The 22803-nt window shown below is 47.5% G+C and overlaps 1 protein-coding gene, 1 long non-coding RNA gene and 1 pseudogene across 2 annotated transcripts; 1 reads left to right on the top strand and 2 right to left on the bottom strand.

Moving 5' to 3' along the window:
• Nucleotides 1-16991: 16991 nt before the first annotated feature.
• LOC149402425 (uncharacterized) lies at nucleotides 16992-18023 on the bottom strand. The gene is made up of 2 exons (XM_089608371.1): nucleotides 17540-18023; nucleotides 16992-17479 (listed from the first exon to the last, which is right to left on the bottom strand). The coding sequence occupies exons 1-2, from the start codon at nucleotides 18021-18023 to the stop codon at nucleotides 16992-16994; spliced, it is 972 nt and encodes a 323-aa protein (XP_089464497.1).
• Nucleotides 18024-18461: 438 nt separating this feature from the next.
• Nucleotides 18462-19943, bottom strand: LOC149402424 (uncharacterized). Its single transcript, XR_016296190.1, has 3 exons — nucleotides 19784-19943; nucleotides 19095-19211; nucleotides 18462-19008 (listed from the first exon to the last, which is right to left on the bottom strand). It is a non-coding gene; the product is annotated as an uncharacterized LOC149402424 (long non-coding RNA).
• A 284-nt stretch (nucleotides 19944-20227) lies between these two features.
• On the top strand, nucleotides 20228-22800 carry LOC149402423 (uncharacterized; annotated as a pseudogene).
• The last annotated feature ends 3 nt before the right edge of the window (nucleotides 22801-22803 follow it).

The raw sequence follows: 22803 nt of genomic DNA, 5'->3' as shown, positions 1-22803 counted from the left end.
GGTTTCCAACAGGGCCGTGAGCGCGGTTCTCATACGCGAAGAAGACAAGGTGCAATGGCCGGTCTATTACGTTAGCAAGGCGCTCCTCGACGCCGAGACTCGATACCCAGAAATCGAGAGATTGTCCCTCGCCCTCGTCATGAGCGCGAGAAAACTCTGACCCTACTTTCAGGGGCACCCCATTGTGGTCCGCACGGGACATCCCATTAAGAAGGCCCTTCAAAAAGGGACCTCCTCTCGAATGGCCATTTGGTCCCAAGAGTTGGGCGAGTACGGGGTCGAGTTCCAACCGAGAACCGCCATCAAGGGCCAAGCCCTCGCCGACTTCGTAGCCGAGTTCACAGGCGCGCCCTCAACCGACGAGGGGGACAAAGGTGATGAAGGCAGAGAAGACAAGAAGGACGACCACAGCGAGTCGTCGAAGAAAAGGACCAACAACCCGATAGGGCCGGTCTGGGACTTGCACGTGGATGGCGCGTCAAACGCCCGGGGGGCTGGCGCCGACGTTGTGCTCACAAATCCCGATAGGGAAAAGCTGAGATACGCCCTGCGGTTCGAGTTCAAGGCTTCCAACAACGAGGCAGAGTACGAGGCTCTGATCGTTGGCTTGGAGCTAGCAAACAAGCTGGGCGTCCAAAACCTGCGCATCCACTGCGACTCACAGTTGGTTGTGAACGAGGTTAAGGGCGACTACGCCGCAAAAGAGCCAAACATGGTCGCGTACCTGTCCAAGACCCAAAAGAACCTAGAGGCCCTATCATGCTTCAAGATCGTCCCAGTTCTTTGAGAGACGAACATCAACGCTGACACCCTGGCTCGCCTCGCGTCCGGGATAGACGAGGAGGGCCAGGGCAGCGTCCCGATCGAAGTGCTGACTCGACCCTACATCTCGAGAGGCGACGTAGGGGTAGTTGACGAGACTCCGCCTCCCTCATGGATGACTCCGCTCGTGGGATTCCTTAAGCGAGGAGTCATCCCCGAAGACAAAGAAGAAGCCAAAAAGCTGAGAAGCTTGGTGCCGAAGTACGCGATGAGGGAGGATAACCTGTTCAAGAGGGGCTACTCCATGCCCCTCCTCCGCTGCTTGACCGAGGTCGAGGCGAAGAAAGCGCTCTGTGAAGTGCACGAAGGAGTGTGCGGAATGTTGGAATCGATCTAGGGTTTAAGAAAAAGTTTAACGCTTCGTTAAGCGGCGGAATTTTAAAAAATTTCTTTTTAAGTAAAACTAGTTTTTACTAACCTAGACAAGAGCATGTACATGTAAATAAAAAACTAATATGAGCTATTAAAGTTACTAACCTTTCTTGAAGCTTGAACCTTGTAGAAGCTTTTGGAAAGTTGCAACGCTCGTCTCCCCTCGCAGCACGTCTCTCTTCCTTTCCTCGGCACCTCGAGCAACCACGAAAGTTTCTATCACTAAATCACTCGAAAAGAAGGAATTAGTGAGTGGGCACTTTTAAACACTACGACTTAAGAACAAGTCTCGAAGTCGTAGAGCTAAACACTAGGTCGAGTGAGGACCTAGGTGCCAAGACAAGAAAAATCGAAAATATAAACTAGAGAGAGAGAGAGGAAGGGGCGGCCAAGTCTAGAGAGAGAAGCTCTCAATCTCTAAAACTTTGGAATGAATGAATTGTGAGAAAAAGGGGCTCCTATTTATAGGAGAGGTCTCACCTTCTATAAGGTAGTTTCCTCTTCTATAGAATATCACATATTCATGAGCCAATTACCTCTTTTCCCACTTGAGATGCTCGGCCAAGGATGCCTTCTAGAAGGCTTGGATTTGTTTCCATTTTTGTTCCTTGCCTTGCCTTGTTCTCTCTTGGCCGATTACCCTAAAGCATCCTCATGCAAATTTGTTTCCTCTTTTTCTTTTGGCAAGTATCTTGATACATTTATGCACAAAATATTCTCTCTTGGTCGGGTATGTTGGGCGCCTATGTCCTTCTAGAATGGGCTTCTAGAAGCTTTTCCATTTGTTCATGACAACATGAAAAAGGCCCAATAAGAATTTTCAATAAAATTCTTATGAAATGAAATTAATTCACAAGGCCCAATGATCAAGTCATGGCCGAGTGAAACATGTCATAAAATGACCTTGTCAAAAATTTATTGACATTCATTTCATCGTTTGTCTCAAAAGACAAAAATACCCTTTTCACTATTTTCGTTCTTGTTTTGACTTAGCTTCCAGTTTAACTATTCCTATCGATGTGATATGTGACAGTGACCTCATGGACCCAAATGAACAAAGCTTTAGCTAAACACTTGGACTCAAAAGTTCACAAACCTTTTCCAAGTTTAGCTTAATGCCAACTGACTCCACTAAAGAGCTGACACTGAAAATCTCTCGGTTCAAATGAATTTATTTTCTACTCAAGAATTCGACCTAATTATGATGAGCGGATCCACTAAATATTATCTATGTTTACCCTTCATGAATGTCATCAGCTAGTCGGGATTTACTAAATTACCATTTTACCCTTCTAGCTGTTATTTCCTCAACTCCTTTGTCGCTTGTGAATAAGTTAGAAACAATGTATTGACGAGGAGCTAACAAGTCACATTGTTTCATCCAAAAGAGTCAGGACTCAATTTGGACACAGGCCAGTTCATTTATTCACACTCCAAGGAACAAAGCATGAGGTGACATACATTGCATTTCAGCAATCTTGTACATGAATTCCATATCTATGAGAACTTCACAAAGTTACTCATGACATACTCACAACTTAGTACTTCACCAATAGGCCTTGTTCGGAATCACATAGTGAGTCCGAACTTTGACTTTCTCAAATGAGAATACTAAGGTGTGAAATGGCATGTCTCATTTCAGGATTAAGGTAAGCATGATGCAATTCATACATAGTGACTTCGAGACATAAGAGGTTAAATGGTTTGTTCTTATATTGTCTCTAGAAGTGCACTGGTCAATTCAGTACCTTCGGAAGATACCTAGAAGAACTATAGAGTCCCCAACTCTCAATGCCTCATAACCAGACATCATAGATTCTTCTAACAATCATACTGAGGTCAATAGTCCTTTGACCCTAAGATTGCGAATATATCGTTTTAAGCAAACTACGAAGAGTTTGTTCATGCAAATCTACATTTGTCTCTTCGTAAGTTGTTAAGTTTGTTTATGGACTAAAAGACTAAGGTTTTATCATAAAGCTTCAAACAAAGAAAGAATGAATGAACGTTTCAACTTTATTAATGAATAGATAGGCAATTACAAGCAAGAGTCTTCATGAGACTTTATTACATCAAATGTACAAAATAAAGACTACAACTCTTCTTGTGGGCACCATTGACAACACGGAAACCATGCCGTCGGACAATCATTGGCATTGAAGCTTCTAAGGCTCGGATATTTTTGGCCAACCTTGAAAAAGGACTCCCACGAGTGGGCCAAAAAATGCGACAAATGCCAGAGGTTCGCTCACATCCCGTGCCAAGCGCCTGCCCCGCTATGCCCGATCATCGTGCCGCGACCCTTCGCGAAGTGGGGAATCAATCTCATCGGCGAGCTACCTATGGCTCCGAGGCAATACAAGCATGCGATCGTGGCGATCGACTATTTCACGAAGTGGGTAGAGGCCGAACCGCTGGCAAAGATCACCGAGACAAACACAACGAACTTCATCTGGAAGAACATTGTCTGCCGCTTCGGGATCCCCGCATTGATTGTGACCGATAATGGAAAGCAATTTGACAACGCGCGCCTCCGAGAAATGTGCGAACAGTTGGGCATTAGCAAGACTTTCTCCTCCCCCCGCCATCCTCAAGCCAACGGTCAGGTAGAGGCGGTCAACAAAACGATCAAGGAGAATCTGAAGAAGAAGCTGGAGGAGAGAAAGGGGGCTTGGGCCGATGAGCTTCCCATGGTCCTATGGGCATACCGAACCACCGCGCGAAACGCGACCGGCGAAACCCCTTTCGCCCTCGCGTTCGGCATCGAGGCCGTGGTACCCGTCGAGACCAAGCTGCCAACCCTGCGCATCGAGGAATACGAAGAAGCCGCCAACAACAACGCAATCAGGCTCGAGCTGGACCTCATAGATGAGAAGAGGGCGGACGCGCTCACCCGCCTTGCTGCACAAAAGAGGAAGGTCAAAAAATACTACAACTCCAAGGTCAAATTGCGACGGTTCGCCGACGGAAGCCTCGTCCTCAGAAGGGTATTCCAAAACACCAAAGTGCAAGGGGCGGGAGTCTTGGGCCCCACCTGGGAAGGTCCATTCCGCGTGCGCCGAGCCATCCACAACGGCACGTACGAGCTCGAGAACTTGGAAGGACTCGTATTCACGCACCCTTGGAACGCGGAGCACCTTCGGCAATACTACCAATAGATGCCCGTTCCAGCTTACTCTATATTTTTGATATGTCATTTCATTTTCGATTTTTGCAATGACAATTTTAAATTTCAAGTATGGCCAAACGGCCTGGGAATGTAATTTTTTTTAACTATTTCAACATTGTCATCGAATTACATTTCGCTTCGAAACCTTTACCTTATTTTGTAACAATTTCTCATCTTCTCTGCGAGTACCCGAGAAACTCGGGGGGCTAACGGATTGTTGGGACTTTGACCTCGTCACCTTGTCTAAGTCGAGCTCGTCACCAGCTACTCGAGCTCGTCACGTAGTCTAGTCGAGCGCGTCACTTCGAGCTGGTCACTTCGTCTAGTCGAGCTCGTCACTTCGAGCTGGTCACTTCGTCTAGTCGAGCTCGTCACGTCGTCTAGTCGAGCTCGTCACTTCATCTAGTCGAGCTCGTCACCTCATCTAGTCGAGCTCTCATAATGACACGTTTTACGCGCCGAAAGGTAGCTAAGCATTATCAAGTAGTATCCGCGCACCGGACCTCCGACCCCCGCGCGACGCTCTCGCACAATTCCACGCCCCGCACACCGATAGGGAACGGGGCGTCGGTGGATCGCGTCCGCGCACCGGACCGTCGATCTCGGCAGTCAAAACCCAAAACGTGACACGCGTACCGACAAGTACCACGCTCACTGGGAACTGCAAGCTCGTCCCGATACGCACGCCGCTAGTTAGCGTACTCGCCGGAAGCATAGCGCGACGGCCACCCAGCTCGCACACGCCGGTAGGCAACGAGTCACGAATGGATGGCCGAGGGTCGCACCCGCCGGGCGAATCTGGTCTAGCCAGCGTCCGCGGGAAGCTTCACCGCCAAGTGCGGCAGTAAGCCGTGCAAACCGGTTACGCTAGGTAGGGCAAGCCGGGCTCGTAAGACACGCACCAATCACATCGCACGAATCGATTACGCTAAGCATAGCAAGTCGAGAAAATAAGACGCATAACAGACAAAAAAGCTTTAACTAAAGCAAACAATGTCATACGAGCAATCCAACAAGAAAAGTATGAGAGTACGGCAAACTTCTACCGAAAGAAAGACATAACAAAATTCCGAAAGAAAGCACGACGCAAGCGCTAAACAAGTGCGCGGAAAATCGAAGAAAACTCGGCTACTCCGAGCCGAAGTCGATCTACTCTTTGTCATCCTCGGGGCAAGGGGCGCCAAACCCGCCGATGTCTTCTCCGTCAAGTTGACGGTTTGTCGACTGGGCGGCTTCCGCGGGGGCTTGGGGGTGCAGGTCGTCCTCAGGCGGCTCGTCGTCCAGAGGAAGAAACATGACGTTGAAGAAGGAAAACGTGGTCCCGCGAGACACGTTCTCCTTCGCGGTCGCATCTCGGACCCGTTTGGCTGCCTCATAACGGGCCGCCTCCAGCGCGAGGTCCCAGTCATCCTCCAAGTCCGTCTTGGACTGCACGGCGTCGTCTTTCTCCTCGGCGAGGATCTGGACCTCCGCCCGCAAAGTATCCATCTCCCTCTCGGCCTTGACTTGGGAGATCTCGCTCGCTGACAGCCGAGCGTGGACGATGCTCAGCTCCTCGTCCCGGCTAGAGAGCGCCGCCTGGAGCTTCTTTGTCTCCCCCAAGAAGGTGTCGGCCGCCTGCTCCGCCTTCTCCCGAGACGTCTACCCGGCCGTGCGGAGCAATTTCTTGGTCGCCGACTCCTCGCGAGCTCGCTTCAGCTCCACCTCGAGTGCTTGAAATTCTCGAGCGGTGCGGGCTCCCGCTAGAGCGTCAGCATGGGCGGCCGGCATGCTCTCCTTGTCCTTCTCCACAATCTCCATGCGTCGCAGCAAGTCTCGGAGAATGCAGTCGCTTTGCTCTTGACGTGCGAGCATCTGCAGAGACAAGCGATATACGTATAGTCGAAATGAGCATAATGGTTACGCATGAGACAAGCAAGCGAATCGTACCTTTCGGGAGTCGCCGATCCCGTTTTGGAAATGCTCTAGATTGCTTGTCGTCAGCAAACCTTTGAAGTCCCGCAGAGAGGTCTCAAGAATCCCTCGGGAGCACTGATCCCTCAGCTCCGCCGCCTCCGCCAGGAGCATCGAATCCATGCTATCCGACACCGTCGATGTGTGGGCGCGCTTGTGGCCGGAGGGTGATCCGAAGGAAGTCGACGACGACGGTCGCTTGTTAGAAGAGCTCACCTCGTTCCCCGCCCGCGGTGGCGACCCTCGTTGGCGAACCTCAGCTCGGGGGCAAGCCGCGGTCGTAGCTTCATCGATAGGTGGCACTCTCGGCACGTGTGTGCGAGGCCGATGTCGTCAGGGCATGGTATCTGAAAGAGAGAGAGAGACGACTTTGAGTTAGAACACACACGATAAGCATAATACAACAAAAAGCGCGATAACGCGAAAGCATATGAACGGCTAGTACCCCCCACGTCGGGGGGAGGGGCGGACGAACCCCCCGCCTCTGATACAGGGTCCTCCGTAACCTCCACGCCAAGGCCAGGACACAGAGGAGCGTTGTCATAAGGCACGAACCACCCGGTCCTCGCCATTAGGTCCGGGGACTCAAACAATGACCTCTGCCGCCTCGAATCTGGGATCGCTTTGATCACGGATACGAGTTCAGAATCTTATGCGTCCCCGACGGAGGGAAAGTCGACCGCGGGTCCAAACGTTAAGGGCGCCGCCCCGAAGGTCGACTCGGAAACCCACACCCAAGGGTACCGATGCTTCGAGGTAACCTTGGTAACGACGGAGATGCGCTTTCGAGGGCACGCATAGTAGAAGCCCGGTTTCCCCGGGACCCCGTGAACGACCACGAGATCCTGAATATCATCTGCGGTGACTGCCCGTTTCTTTGCTCGATAGAGCATCATATGGCACGCGGCGATTGCCCGGTAGAAGGACGGAGACATCTGCGACGCATGCACCCCCAACCGGATCAATAGCTCTTGGATCACCGGTTGGAAAGGTAACCTTAGCCCTCCGCGAAGACTCGCCTCGTGAATGGCAGCGTGTCCCTTCCGAGGGCGAGTCGGGCGATCATCGGGCAACGGTCTCAGGATCGACACCGAATCCGAGATGCCGTAACGCTTCCTAAAACTCGTGAAACTAACGACCGAGAGCGAGCTCGGGACGTCAACGCCCAAGCAGTCCACGTCATCGCGGATTGCAGATCCCTCGGTCGGGAAGGCCGAGGCTCGCGACTCCTCTCGCGCCGTGAGGGAGACAACGACAGTCGATGTGGCACGACGGTCCGACGATTCACCCGAGCCTCCAACGTCAGGGGCGATTCCCGGCTCGGCGGGTCCCCCACGGCGGCCGCCCGAGCCAGCCGTCCTTATCTTCCCTTTGTCCGACCCGGCAGCGGGCCCATCGTTAGTGTCTCGCCTGGCCGGAGGGTCCCCTCGCGCGCCCAGATCACCCAGGCTCTTTGGGCTCTTGCCCGGCCCATTGGCGCTTGCGCCTGGACCGGCAGCATGGCCCGGCTCGCCATGTGGGACGCCACCGACCCCTAGGGCTAGGGCAACCAGCGCCTCGGCCGCCGCCCCCTGGCCGGCGCTGTCCGGCCGGCGCTCCACGTCTCTGGCGCCAGCGCTGACGTCAACGACGCCGCCCGCCTTCGGCCGTCCTCCATCGGCGCCCCCCACCTCCAGTCGACCTCCACCGACGCATCCCTCCTTGGGGGGGCCGGGCCCAGAATACCCGGGCCTCTCTCGCCGCCGCCCGCTTGCCGGACAGTCCCGACATCGCCACCCAGGACCGGCGCGACTCTCCCTGCGCCCGGCTCGGCCGGCGCGACTCCTTCCAGGACGGGCGCTCCACCAGCGCGGCTTAGGCCCCTCCCGGCAACGCCTCCGGCACAGACAAGGCCGACGGGGGTCGGCCCACCTTCGCGTGGACTCCCCTCGGCGGACGCACATTCCCCCGGGCCGCGCGCGTCCCCGACGACGTCAGGGTCCCCTCTGGCGACGCCTCCGGTGCGCGTGCCCTCCTCCATGTCGGTCAGCCATGCTTCGACCGAGCGGAAATCGCCTCCAGCCATCTCAACCGACCTGTTGCCCACAAGTGATGATGGGGGCGCTGCGTTTTGGGTAGCCACAGGGGATGAGAATTGCGCCCAAAAATCGTCTAGGTTTACATCTTGATTCCCGAGCAGAGGGAAGAGGTCATCTTCGACGGACCCACGCCCCGACAAGTGGTTGGTAGGGTCCATTGGCACGTGTAGCGAGGCAAGACGAAAAGTGACCAGAGAAAGAAAAAATAAATAGTAAAAGAGGCTCGAGTCAAACCTTTTCACGATGGGTCGCTCCGGTGGGCCGACGATGACGAGAATCTTGAGTTTACCGCACGAGCTTCACTCGACGATAAACTCGGGGGCTAATGTTATCGGCCCGACCCCGATCGCGACCAATCAAGGGCAAAACAGCGATCAGACTTGCCCCTGCCGTTGATCGGCCCATGGGCCGGCTCGGCCAATGGCCGGCCCAATAGCCTCGGCCCAAGACCGAGCTCAGCTATCCTTGGCCTCATGAGCTCGACCTCCGCTCGGCCTTGTGAGCTCGACCTCGGCCTCACGAGCTCGACCTCAGCCTCATAAGCTCGACCTCGGCCTCACGAGCTCGACCTCGGCCTCATAAGCTCGACCTCGGCCTCATGAGCTCGGATATCCTCGGCCATCGACCATCCTCGGCCAATGGCCGAGCCTGGCTATCCTCAGCCATCGGCTATCCTCGGCCATCGGCCATCCTCGGCCAATGGCCGAGTCTGGCTATCCTCGGCCATCGGCTATCCTCGGCCATCGGCCATCCTCGGCCATCGGCCATCCTCGGCCAATGGCCGAGCCTGGCTATCCTCGGCCATCGGCTATCCTCGGCCATCGACCATCCTCGACCAATGGCCGAGCCTATGCTATCCTCGGCCAAATAGCCGAGCCTATGCTATCCTCGGCCATCGGCTGGCCCGAGGTCGGCCTCGGCCAAGGGGCCCTCCAATGACCCCTTGGTCGCCTATAAATACAAGAAGCCTGCCCTCTTCCAAAGGTAATCCATTCTTGAGTACTGAAACGCTGCCGAACTCACACCTCGCTCGTTTCTCTCAAGTCTCGGCCCCTAAACACTTAAACCCTCTACAAACCATCTCACTTCTACTAATGTTGAGCGTCGGAGAGGTAAACAGGGGCAACCCCCCTTTTTTTCCCTTTGTAGTTCACACCTCTTTGCTTGCCTTTCAGGTGCCCGAATAAAATAGACACCACCAACAGCTAAGGGACGACTTGGGATACCAAGTCCGACACGCTCGAGCCCGAACGCGACCACTTGTTCCGGCCTTGGGTCGAACCGTTTGGGGCTCCTAAATCGTTGTCCGAAAAACGGCGACAATAGCTCGTCTTCTTCTCCAGGCGACTTGACTGATTCCTCGAAGAAGTGGCAGGTATATGTTATTTTGTCGGGCTTATCTTTCAGAGACGAAGGGTTTAAGGGCCTCGAGCTCCGAACTGGGCCTTACTGCTCCCCTTCTGATGATAGACCTTGTCACCGCGCTGGGCCGAACTCGCGATGATCTTGAGCTCTTTTGGTCGAACTAGCTTTAGGCCTAATTGGCCCAACTCGCCGGGGGAGCGGGGCGATATCCACTACGACAATCTGTCCCCTAGTATCTTTTATATTATAAGGTAGTATAATATAAAATATACTTTTAGTCGAACCGAGATTTCTCTCAGTTTGGTTAAGATCTGACGAAATACTCGAGTATTTCCTCTTTTTAGTTGTCTCGGGGCAAGCATTCAGGACTCGTGTTGCCATAACCGTGTTTCGGAACCCAAACGTTTCCATAATCATCGCGATTATCTCGGGAATCCCAACCGTTGATTTGACGCATAAATAAAGAACCCTGGCCTTTGGATTTTCTCATTAAAATCCATTGATTCGCCGCTCCTAAGGTAAAGTCGTGATTTTCTTTTTTTCTTCTTCTCTCTTCTGATTTTTCTGGTTTAGCCATTTCTCTCGCGTCAAAACCTTGAACTATTCCTCCTTCTTTATTGTATTAGTGAACTTATAGGTTTCTTGAGCCTAGTCGACCTTCGTTTTGGGCTTTTATCCTTCACTTTTCCCTCTTTCTTCTTTGCGTGAGACTAGAATATTTTTTCTATGAAAAAATGTCAACGCTTGACAAAAAGAGCGAGGATCCCAGTAGCGACTTGTCGTTGTCGTCAACCTTGATGAAGCGCAACCTCGCCGACACGGGGGAGCGTTACGACTTCCCGAACGGGTTAAAAGTGAAGGTGAGAGGCCAGTCTGCTGAACGAGTTATACCTGGGTACGTTTGTGCGTACCAAGTATTTTTCGAGGAGTGCGGGCTGCGCTTCTCGGTGCCTAAACTTCTTATAGAGTTCTGCGACCATCTGGGCCTTTAGTTCGCCCAGATGTGTCCGAACTTTGTGCGCCAAGTGATGGCGTTGTTGTTGGCATCTAGGGAGGTCGGAGTCTCCTTGGACGTTAATGACCTCGGCCGTCTGGTGGTCGCAAAGCGCAATTCGAAGCACCATCCGATGTGCTTCTACTTGGCGAACCGACCTCGCCAGGGAGTCATTACTGACCTCCCTCGTAAGGACAAGAACAGGGGCTCGAAATATTTCTATTTCGAGATCAGTGATCAAACCGTCGAGGTAGTGAGGAACTGCCTATCCGTCCAGTGGAAGACGGACTGTGGTACTGATCTACTGGAAGGGGGGGGGGGGGGGGGGGGGGTTATCAGCGATCTATGATTGGAATCCGAACTGACGTCCTGTTTTTTTTTGTTTTGCAGAGAAGAACAAAGTGTAGTAGTTACGCACCGACGAGGTCTCGTGGAACAAAGTCTCGTAGTTACACACCGGGGGGGAGGGGTTACCAGCGATCTATGATTGGAATCCCATCGTACTTTACCCGTCGGAAGCCTTCGATTTCAAAGTCCAGTAGTTACGCACCGGCGAGGTCTCGTGGAAGAGTTTCTCCGAAGCTCGATTCGTCAAAGCCGGTCTCTGCCCCTTCTACAGGTAAGTTCGCCTGGTCGAGCTGTGTTTTCATGCTCGTTTTCTAACAGATTCCCGTGTTTTTCTACAGGCGGTCTCCCTTCCCCTTCCGAGATGAGTAACGAGAACGTTGTCTGGCGCACTAAGAGGAAGGCCATCAGAGTGGCCGGTGATACTGGGGCCGCATCTGGATCGGCCGGGAAGGCTAAGCCCGCCAACCTGGCGGCGCCGAATCCTACTCTAGGATTCCAGGAGCTCTCACAGTCGTGGTTCCTCCCGCCACGCTACCCATCGAGCTCGACCGTGAGACCGAGGCTGTCGAGACCCCTGCTGCTGAGGTCGCCAAGACTTCTGGTGCCGAAGTCACCAAGAATTTGGCCGAGCCCGTGAAGATCCCATGCGATCCCGGTCTCTCAGGCCAAGAGGAAAGGGATCGACGATACCTCCCAGCAGCCGAGCGACCCGAAGAAGGGTCGATCTGATGACCGGGGAAAGGTCGTGAAAAGATCTAGTCTGCAGTCTCGTCAGCTGACTTCACAGTCTGGCCCATCGCAGGGATCCCAAGAGGGATCCTGCAAGTTGACGTTCAACTGGAACATCGACAAGCTGGTCTGCGAGGACCCAGCGGTGGCGGCCGGCCTCCTGGGTCAGTTCAATTTCCCCGAGTACCGGCTCCCGCACGTCGCAATGATGCATGGGGCGAGCTACTACCACTCTGTCAGTGCGACGGGTTCTCGGGTAAATTTCACTCGCTATTTGATTCTGACCATTTGTTCTTTTGGCAGTTCTTGGCCGAGATGAACAAAGGCTTCCTCGGGTACGAGGTCATGTGTGAGCGCCTCTCGCTCACGAACCAGGACTTGAGGGCCAAGCTGAAGGCTTCCGAGGACGAGCTTGTGAAGTGCCAAGGCACTCTCGGGCAGATGGATCTCCTCATCACCAAGGCGGGCGAGCATGTTTGTCGCCAGAAGGACCTCGAGGATCGACTCCAGGATTCCAAGAGGGCACGGGTCAAGCTGAAGAAAGAGCTCGATTTGGCTGAGGGCGCTCACCGCAACCTGGGGTCTAAGTTGGAGCGGGTGAATGCCGATTTGGCAAAGGAGAAAGCGAAGAATCGATCCATCTACCGAGCGTATCGATCTGCCAAGGACGATGGCATCCGTTTGGGCAGGAAGGCTGCTGGGGCGAAGTACAAAGGGGCGCTGATGGCCTACCGCCAATTCATCCCGGCGGGGAGGAAGAGGACGACCATCATGCGCAACCTTGACCAGGCTAAGGCTGCGTCAACGATCTTCCAGGAGGTTGTTAACAAGGAGATCACTTACGCCCCCACCGAGCTGCAGGAGGCCAAAGATGAGCTAGAGAAGCTCTAGGCTGAGCTCGACGGTGTGCCCTTGCCTTCCCTTACCAGGGCCGAGGACCTTGAGTTCACTCCGTACAAGGACCGTTCACCCCCGGACGTGGTGATGTCGGAGAGTACTGACATGGCGAATCAGTTCGGCTCGATGCTGGACAGCTCGAAAGCCGTGCGCACGTCCATCGATGAAGCCGGAGAGACCTCGAAGGGAGAGGAGTCTGCCAAGGAAAAATCCGCTTAAGCTCGCCTCGACCCCCCTTTTTTTGTTTTTATCTGTTTTTGTGCCCGTGTGTGGGCAAGTTGTCGAACTCCTCTCTTTTTTTATTGCTTTCTTTTTTATTTTGTTCGAACATATCCCTCGACTTTAATTTCCCTTATTAAATGCCGTGGAAGTTTTTATTATATTTGTTTATGCTTTCTTTGGATAATAATTACTTATAAACTGTAACTTATTATCCTTAACCAACGTTTTAATGCTTTCACGTTTGAATGAACGCGCTTATTGATTAAGGCGTTTATTCTTCACAGCTTATTTGTACGATGTGTTTCGGCCATCGTAAGTCGAACCCTTAGTCGTATCGGGATTATGTATACGGAACACCTCTAGGTGATGCCTTATACATGATATGTTTTTCGAACCAAAACTCTAAGTCCTTCTTCGTTCTTGAGTCAGACTTAGAGTGGTTTATCGTACATTGCGCATGAACAAAGCCTCAGGCATTTTCACTTGCGGGTGTAAGTCGAATCTACCACGCTTGGCAAATTTATTTGAATCGAACTTGTTCGTTCCATGTTTCTCTCGTTTATATGAGGCGGGGGATGAACCTTGTCACAAAGCTGCCTACGTACCCATGTTTGGGATCAATCCGTTACGTAGTTCGACTATTGTGATATTATTCTAACAGTAATATTTTTTCAAATTCATGACATTCCAATACCTTAATACTGGGATGCCATCGAGTGTTTCGAGTTTGTAGATACCCACACATGGGATTTCCGTGACTCGATACGGTCCTTCCCAGTTTGCTCCTAACTTTCCAGCGTTCTCATCGGCTCTGTTCTGGTAAACTTTTCTCAATAAGAGATCTCCGATGTCTAATTCCCGGAAGTTGACACCTTTGTTGTAATATCGGGCGATGGATCATCGGTATAGATCCATGCGCACTAATGAGGTCCCTCTTCTCGTCTATCAAGTCGAGAGAGTCGCGAAGCATCTTGTTGTTGGTTTCTTCATTATCATTCGTGTATATGGTGCGAATTGTTCTTATCTCGTGTTTGATGGGCAGTATTGCTTCAACCGCGTAGACCAGAGAGTATGGGATTTTCCCAGTGGGCCTTCGTGGACTTGAATGGTAGGCCCATAATACTCTAGGGAGTTCATCGGCCCATCGTCCTTTTTTGGCTTTGAGTTTCTTTTTCATATTACTAACGATTATCTTGTTAGTAGCTTCTGCGTGTCCGTTTCCTTGTAGGTATCGTGGCGTCGAGAAACGTAATGTGATTCCTTCGGCTGTGTAGAAGCGTCAGAACTCTTTTGATATGAATTGGGATCCATTATCCATGATTATCTCTTGAGGCGTTCCGTGTCGACAAATTATGTTTTTCCGAATGAAGTTTTTCACGTCTACATCCCTCACTGAGACGAATGCCTCGGCTTCAACCCATTTGGAAAAATAATCTGTTGTGATTAGGAGGAACTTGAGTTCTCCTAGTGCGTTGGGCAGAGGACCAACGATGTCCATAGACCATTTCATGAATGTGTATGGGGCGGAGATCGAGGATAGTTCTTCCCCTGGTTGTTTGATATTCGGGGCGTGTTTTTGGCATTGGTCGCATTTCCATGAATGGTGTTCACAGTCAGCGATCATGGTTGGCCAAAAATATCCTTGATTCTTGATTTTAATGGCCAAAGCTCATATGGCCGCGTGATTTCAGCACTCTCCTTCATGTATTTCGGAAAGGATACATTTAGATTTGTCCTTTCCTATACACCTCAAGGAAATTCCGGAAACACTTCTCTTGAAGAGTACTCTGTCGATTAGGGAGAATCTTGCGCTTCGGCTTACGAGTTTTTGGCGCAATTGTTTGTCTGTTCGGGTGTGACCTTCGGAGATATACTTGATTATATCCTTTCTCCAGTCCCCCTCTTCTATTATTACCATTATACTTGTGTTCTTGGTAGTGATAGAAGATTTCTTAATTACTTCCACCAGTATGATGCGGCTCAACGCGAGGTCTGAGGTCGAAGCTAGTGCGGCTAGGGCGTCGGCGGTACTATTCTCTCCTCTGGGGATGCGAGTCAATTCGAATTTATCGAATTGGTCTGTCATCTCTTTTACTATTTGTACGTATGCTTCCATACGTTCGTCTCTTGTTTCGAATTCTCTGCTAAATTGGTTCGCGACGAGTTGCGAATCGCAAAAAGCGGATATGAATTTTGCTCCTACAACCTTTGCTAGACGCAATCCTACGATTAGCGCCTCGTACTCGACTTCGTTGTTCGAGGCAGTGAAGTCCAGATGGAAGGATTGCTCGATCACTTCCCCGTGCAGTGATACCAAATGTATCCCAACTACAGCCCCTTGTTTTGTTGATGAACCATCGACTTTGAGGGTCCATATTCCGACGTCTTTCGTTGTTTCACTTTCTTTCGCAGGGAGTTCGATGAGAAAATCGGCTAGAACTTGTGATTTCGCACAAGTTCTAATACGGTACTCTATATTGTACTCGCTTAACTCGACAGCCCATTTGGCTAACCTTCCTGACTATTTAGGGCTGTGGAGAAATGAGCATAGGGATTGAGTTGTCGTCACCACTATTGAGTGGGATTGAAAGTACGGGCGGAGCTTTCGAGCTGCCGTGAAGACGGCTAGAGCCAGTTTTTCCATTGCAAGATATCGTGTCTCGGCATCAATGAGTGATCTGCTAATGTAAAAGACTGGTTTTTGGTCTCTGCGCTCCTCTTTGATGAGTAACCCGCTCACCGCAGTGGGTGATACGACGACATACAAGTAGAGAGGCTCTCCCTCTTTGGGTTTGACCAGGACCTGAGGCTTGGCTAGGTATTGCTTCAGCTGTTTAAAAGCGTCCTCGCACTTTTCGATCCACTCAAGTTTTTTGTTTCCTTTCAACAGTTTGTAAAAAGGCAAACATTTATCGGTTGATCGGGATATAAATCAGCTAAGGGCCGCGACGTGTCCCGTTAGTCTCTGAAATTCTCTTTTGTTCCTAGGAGAGGGCAATTCTCGGAGCGCTTGAATTTGATCCGGATTTGCCTCTATCCCTCTTTGAGTTACCATGTACCCAAGGAATTTTCTGGAGGACACCCCGAAGGTACATTTGGATGGGTTTAATTTCATTTGGTACTTGTTAAGAATTCCGAAGCATTCTTCCAAATGTGGGACATGATCCGATTCTCGCATGGACTTTACCAACATATCGTCGATATATACTTCCATTGTCTCTCCTTTCTTTTCGGCGAACATCTCATTCACCAATCGTTGATACGTGGCTCCTGCATTCTTGAGCCCGAATGGCATTACCTTATAACTATAATTGCCTTTATCGGTCGTGAATGCAGTTTTTTCTTGATCATTTGGATGCATGAGGATTTGATTGTATCCTGAAAATGCGTCCATAAATGATAAGATCTTATGACCAACCATAGCTTCGACTAAGTGTTCGATATGGGGTAGCGGGAAGCTGTCTTTTGGACAAGCTTTATTAAGATCAGTGCAGTCGACGCATACACGCCACTTGCCATTCTTCTTCTTGACTACGACGGTATTGGCTAGCCAATCGGGATATTTCACTTCTCGTATCAATCCAGCTTTCAATAGCTGTTCCACTTCTTCGTTGATTACTTTGGCTCTTTCAGGGCCAAGCTTTCTTCATTTCTATTTCACGGGTTTATGGCTTGGATCCATGTTGAGTTGATGTGAGGCGATTTCAATATCTATACATGGCATGTCCTCGGTTGTCCATGCGAAGGTTTTCTTATTTTTCTTCAGGAAATCAATCAGCTCTCGTCGTATGCTTCCCTTTAATTCAGCTCCTATACCCACACATCGTTCGGGATTTGTTCCATGGATTTGAACCTGTGTTATCAATTCTACGCTTGGTTCATCCTTATCCCCCAATTTTTCCTTTGGTGATGGATCGGTGGTTCCGCTTCCGATGGTCATTAATTGCTATTGACCCTCGTCGGTTTTGTTGTCGGGAGGACCTTCAGAATTGCTCTCTTCTGATTTGAGTTTCTCGACGATCCTTTTATGGTTACTCATATATCAAATTCGGGATGCCTCTTGGCTTCCCCTGATCTCTTGTACCCCATTAGGAGTCAGGAAACATACACATAGGTGGGAGGTTGAAGGCACCGCCCTCATCTCGTGTATCCAAGGTCTCATGAGGATGGCGTTGAATGAGGAGGGGCAGTCAAGTACGGTAAATTTGACCATTCGGTTCACGTCTCCGGCCCGTACGGGAAGTTCAATGACTCCTAGAGAATGGGTCGTTTCGCCATTGAACCCGGATAGCTGGTTGGGTTTGTGTTCGATTTCAGCCTCTTTGATGTTCATCCTATCCAAAGCGGCTTTGAATATGACGTCCACAGAGCTTCCGCCATCGACCAAGATCCTAGCTACTATGCAGTTGCCCACTTTGAGCTCAAAGATCAAAGCGTCGTCGTGGGGCCCGTATAGCCTTTTAGTGTCATCCTCGTTAAATGAGATCGTGGTATCTACTTTCTCTTGAGGTCTTGAAGACCTTGGTGCACCTTTAAGTTGGCGCTAGTGTGCCTTAATGGAATTCACACTATCTATGCAAAATTTGGAACCTCCCATAATATAGTTTATTCGGGGTTTTGCTTGGGATGCATTGTTATCCTCCTCCCTTGCCCCTCCACTCTTCAGGGAGGGATTTCCTCGGGGTCTAGTGTTATTGAATTCCTTTTTCTGGGGTGGTGGGCCCAGATCGACATTCTTCAGTTCTCCGTTTTTATATTTTTCGATGAGAACTTTCTGAGCTACGACACAATCTAAGGTTTCGTGTCCGTAGCTCTTATGGAAGTCGTAGTACTTCTTCTTGTCACGAGGCCATTTCGAGGCACCTTCCTCCGAAGTCGTAGTACTCTCGTTTACGGTGATCGAGCCAGCCGAACTCAGCAGGGTAGCTCGCTCAACATCGAGCTGCTCCTGAAGCGAAGACTGCCCGGCTGTCAAGCTATCTAGCTGAGATCGGGTCGACCTCTGAACTTCGGCGGTGGTTTTGAAAAGTTTCAGCAGAAGAGCCCGCATTTCATGCTCACTGTTAGAGGACATCTTTTCAAAGTGGTTCGATCTGTGTTCTTCTGCGAATTCCTATAATGACAGACAATAAATTAGACCAAAACTCGTTGATAAATAAATAATGCATCTCTTAAGCTTGGACCAGCATCTTTACATGTGAGCAATTGTCTCTGTTTATATAACTGGGATATATCTGGAAAGTTTTGTTCTAATGTCGTCATGACAAAATCGGTCGAATCACGGACCCTAATACCGATGCAATTGGAATCTCACAAGAGTAAAATATCATTAAGCTTACGGTGGTTGGGTAGCGGTAGTAGATTGGGATCCGATACTTAATGGGGAACACTAGGGATAAGAATGAACTTGAAAATATAAAAAATAAACAAAAAGTTTGCTTAATATTGAACAGAATGGTATTTACTTATTCAAAATTCAAACCAAACCCCGAATAAAACAATGGGCGTGTTTGGCACAGATTATTTAAGCCGGTTTTTGTTTCTAAGAAAAGCTAAACTGTTTTTATACGTTTGGTAAAACAATTTCTAAAAAAAACTTGAAAAGCGATTTCTGAAATAGAACGTGAGATCCAAAAGCTAGGATTCCTAGCTTTTTGTAAAATCGTTTATGTATTATTTCATACAATTACTAAATTATCCTCACGTAATTATGAAATCCCGAAATTACTCCTAAAATCTCTCTTACAAATCAATATATTGAACCAGACTTCAGAAAATGCATACCCGAGTGTATAAATATATCTCCTAAAATTTCTCAACACATATTCAAAGGTTAACACTAATAACTCTCCTATAATTTCTCAACACATAGTCAAAGGTAAACACTAACGCATAACCATACCGTGTGTATACATATATCAAACCAGACCTTCTGTAAATACATACAGTTAAATATAAATAAACAAACCTGAGGAACAACGCAGTTGAAGCAAGGGTCTTTCGTTTTCATCCTTTGATGAGTGATTCCAGCATAAAGGTAAATTATTTACTCCATTTATCTATGTTATCAAGTTAACATTGTATATAAATATAAATTAGTATCTAATTATGTGGAGCTGATTCAAAATCTACAACAAAATCTTACCTTTTTTTAGGTCCTGTAAATTTTTTTGAAAAATCACCGGTTCTTATTCTTTTGGTTGAAGCAAGCTTGGTCAGCTCTGCAACAGCCTCTTTTTCTTTAGGACCACGTTGTTGCTTTCTGAAACAAATAATCATATAACAAACTTAGACTTCACCATAACAGAACTGTATATATAAAGATATATAACAAGCTGCAACAAAAATTGCGTTTTGGTTCTCACCCCAGTTATGTTAATAAACAGACCAAAATTAAGAGACCAAAGGAAAAATTAGGAAGCCAAAATTTAGTATCTAACAAGCTCGAAATCAAATCATGTGTCAGTTCCGTTAGTCTATACAAACGATCAATTGCGTTTTGGTTCTCTCTCCATTTAGTATCTAACAAGCTCCAAACCAAAATTTAAAGCTTTAATCCCTATATTCAATCGGAGTGAGGAATAAAAAAACCAAAATGAAATAGGAATAGTAATTACAAAAAATTCAGCCTAAAACCCTATATACAATCGGTGTAGGTTCTGTCGGCAAGAGAAAGAGAAGAGACTCACACCGAAAAACCCATAAGAACATAAAGAGAAACCCATAATAAGCTCAGCTAAAAACCCCCAAAACAAACCCTAAATTCGGACCGAATAAAATTACGTCAAACAAAAAATATTCAATACAGAACTTTTGAAGAAAAAACGAGCTTACCTCGATGGCGAGCTCTGACCTCCGCTTCGTTTCCCCGGCGTTCTATGTCTCTCTCCCTCTGTCTCTCGCGCGCTCTCTCTCTCTCTCTCTAAAAATGTTTAGTCGGTGTAGGTGCCTAGAGAAATGAGAGAAATAGAATAGTACTCGGTTCCCATTGAGAGTTTTTAAAACTAAAAGTAAATAAGCGTGAATAAGTTTTAATTTTAAATAACTTTTTAAAACGTTAACAATTAAATAAGTTTTTAAACTATTACAATTAAATACGTTTTTAAGTTACTTTTATGTCATTCAAACAATTAATGATTTCAATAATGATTTCATTCAAACACCGCTAGACCAAATATTTACTATTACTAATATGTTACATACTACAAATAATTCATTTTTTAAATATTATGTTCTTATAGTAGTAAAAAGTAATTTGAATTAAATGTATACTTGTAGATGACTGAAAATCAAGATACACGACATCGTACAAAAGCAATATGGGATAATGATGCGGTTGATGTCTTATGCGACGTATGTATTGCGGTGATTGAAGCTGGAAATCGACCGGGAACAAGCTTCACCAAAATAGGATGGGAGAATATGGTGAAAAATATTTCCCAGAAAACTCAAAAAATATACGATAAAGCTCAGTTGAAAAATAAGCTTGAGTGTGAATGGAAGCTCTGGAAGCAATTGATCGGAAAAGAAACAGGCCTTGGATGGAATGGTAACAATAATACCGTTGACGCAAGTGAAGAGTGGTGGCGTAGTAAAATAAAGGTTTGTATCGATAATCAAAGAAATTTACAAACTTCAAATTTAAATTATAACAAAGAAAACACTTTTTTTTGTAGGAGAATAAAAAATTCGGAAAATTTCTCAAAGAAGGCATTTCTCCGGAGTTCGAAGATAAACTGGATACGATGTTCAAGGATATAGTTGCAACTGGAGCGTATGCATTTTCATCTACAACTAACCTTCGTCATTACGATGGAAGTGAGACATTTCCTAGTGCTGACATCTTAGAAGAAAGATGTGATGAATCGGAGGATCCTGTATCTCAGCCGAATCCTCAAAAGAGTGTTAATAACAGCAGCAAAAATCCCCTAGACATCAATAATTTTCCAAAGTTTAAAAAGGCTGGTGGACGGAGCAAAGTCAGTGGAGCGGCTAAATTATCTTCTCAAATCGAGCGTCTTGTGAAGGCAACAGAAGAGCGAAGCGACACCATATACGTAGTACGCAAAGACTTGCCTGGTACTAGTATCGCCGAAGTAATGGAAGTTGTTTTGTCACTGGAAGGTATTCATGTAGGACATCCAACGTGGATTTTTGCGACTGGACTATTTCAGAGTCGCGAGAAGAGAGAAATGTTTGCAACAATGCCAGATCCGCATACTAAAAAATGTTGGCTAGATTACGAGTATAATCTAGTTTATGGCTCTACTCTAGGAGGAGCTCCAAGCAACTCGAGCTTTTGAATTTTAATAAATCGTATTTAATAAGTGTTATTAAACTACATTCATTGTTTTGCAGTTGTTTTTTATTTTGTTTTATTAAAATAATCAAACAATACGAGAACGCTAGTCTCGTTTATATTCCATGGTTACTTACTATTTTTTTATACAATCTGTTACATATTTCTTTTCAGGAACAAATGGATATCACTTCAGATGATGAGTTCGAAATCATTGCCAAAAAAGAAAATGATGAACACATTGTCCTTATACGGAAAACTGCTCAATTGATGCAAATTTATTATGATACATACATACATAAAGTTCCTTGTATGGATTAAAAAAAAACGGGGCATATTTTCATTCAAGAGCTGTTGAGGGGAAACAGAATTCGGTGCCAAAGAATGTTCAGAATGGAAAAAGAGGTTTTCATAAGTTTTTGCAATAACTTGGAAACAAGTTACGGATTCAAAGGTTCAAGACATATGACTACATTGGAGATTTTAGGAATGACTCTAATGATTCTAGGACATGGTCTAGGAAACCGGTTAGTGCAAGAGATGTTTCAACATTCTGGTGAGACGATAAGTTGATATTTTTCGGAGACGTTGGATATATTATGTCTCATGGGAGTCGATGTCATAAAACCTGCTGATCCAGAATTTAAGAGTACTCCCAAAGAAATAGCAAACGATCCAAGATATATGCCACATTTTAAGGTATTATAATCATATTTTTGTTATTTATTTTCATCGATACTTTGTATAAATTAATTGAGATATTTGTTTTTTTTAAGGATTACATTGGTGCTATAGATGGTGTTCACGTTCCAGCTTCTTTACCTCAAGCAGATCAAATACCGTTTATCGGTAGAATAAAGATTCCTACTCAAAATGTTATGGCTGTATGTGATTTCAATATGAAATTCACTTTTGCGTATGCTGGTTGGGAAGGTAGCGCGCATGATTCAAGGGTATTCTCTACCTCTCTTCGTGATACTGAGATTAACTTTCCAAAACCTTCAAGAAGGTATGACTTTAAATTTTTTTTTATAGCTTTGTCTTGTATACAGTTTAAACTAAATCATTATATTCAACTTGATATGTCACAGGAAAGTATTATCTGGTTGACGCTGGTTATCCTAATTTGCCTGGATATCTTGGTCCGTATAAAGGTCAAACATACCATCTGGAGCATTTTCGTGCAAGAAGAACTCAACCTACTACAAGCAAAGAAATCTTCAATCGTGCACATTCTTCTCTGAGAAGCGTCATCGAGCGGAGCTTTGGAGTGTGGAAAAAAAGATGGAGAATCATGAATGTCATGCCGAGTTATCCATTCAAAAATCAAGTAAAAATAGTTATCGCAACTATGGCACTGCATAACTATATTCGAATGCATGCAAGACAAGAGATGGATTTTGAAATATTCGACGAGATAGAGGGCGATGGTGAGGGGGATGAAAACAACACAACTGAAGATCAAGATGAAGATTGTCAGACTTCTTCGAGTAGTATGGACAAGTTAAGAGATGAGATTGCAGCAAGTTTAGTAGAAACGATAAATTTGTAGTTT

This window comes from Urtica dioica, chromosome 3 (genome assembly GCF_054948205.1).
Source record: "Urtica dioica subsp. dioica isolate 48M chromosome 3, U.dioica_male_clone48M_v1_H2, whole genome shotgun sequence".
NCBI lineage: Eukaryota > Viridiplantae > Streptophyta > Magnoliopsida > Rosales > Urticaceae > Urtica > Urtica dioica.
The sequence above is the reverse complement of the archived record's forward strand: the minus strand, read 5'-3'. Positions and strand labels throughout refer to the sequence as shown.

What these genes read in the sequence shown, in the direction of transcription:
- LOC149402425 (XM_089608371.1), bottom strand. Translation starts at nt 18,023, where the DNA reads ATGTCCTCTAACAGTGAGCATGAAATGCGGGCTCTTCTGCTGAAACTT. An exon ending in AATAAACTATATTATGGGAG is followed by an intron (nt 17,480 to 17,539) that starts GTTCCAAATTTT and finishes GCCAACTTAAAG; the next exon opens with GTGCACCAAGGTCTTCAAGA.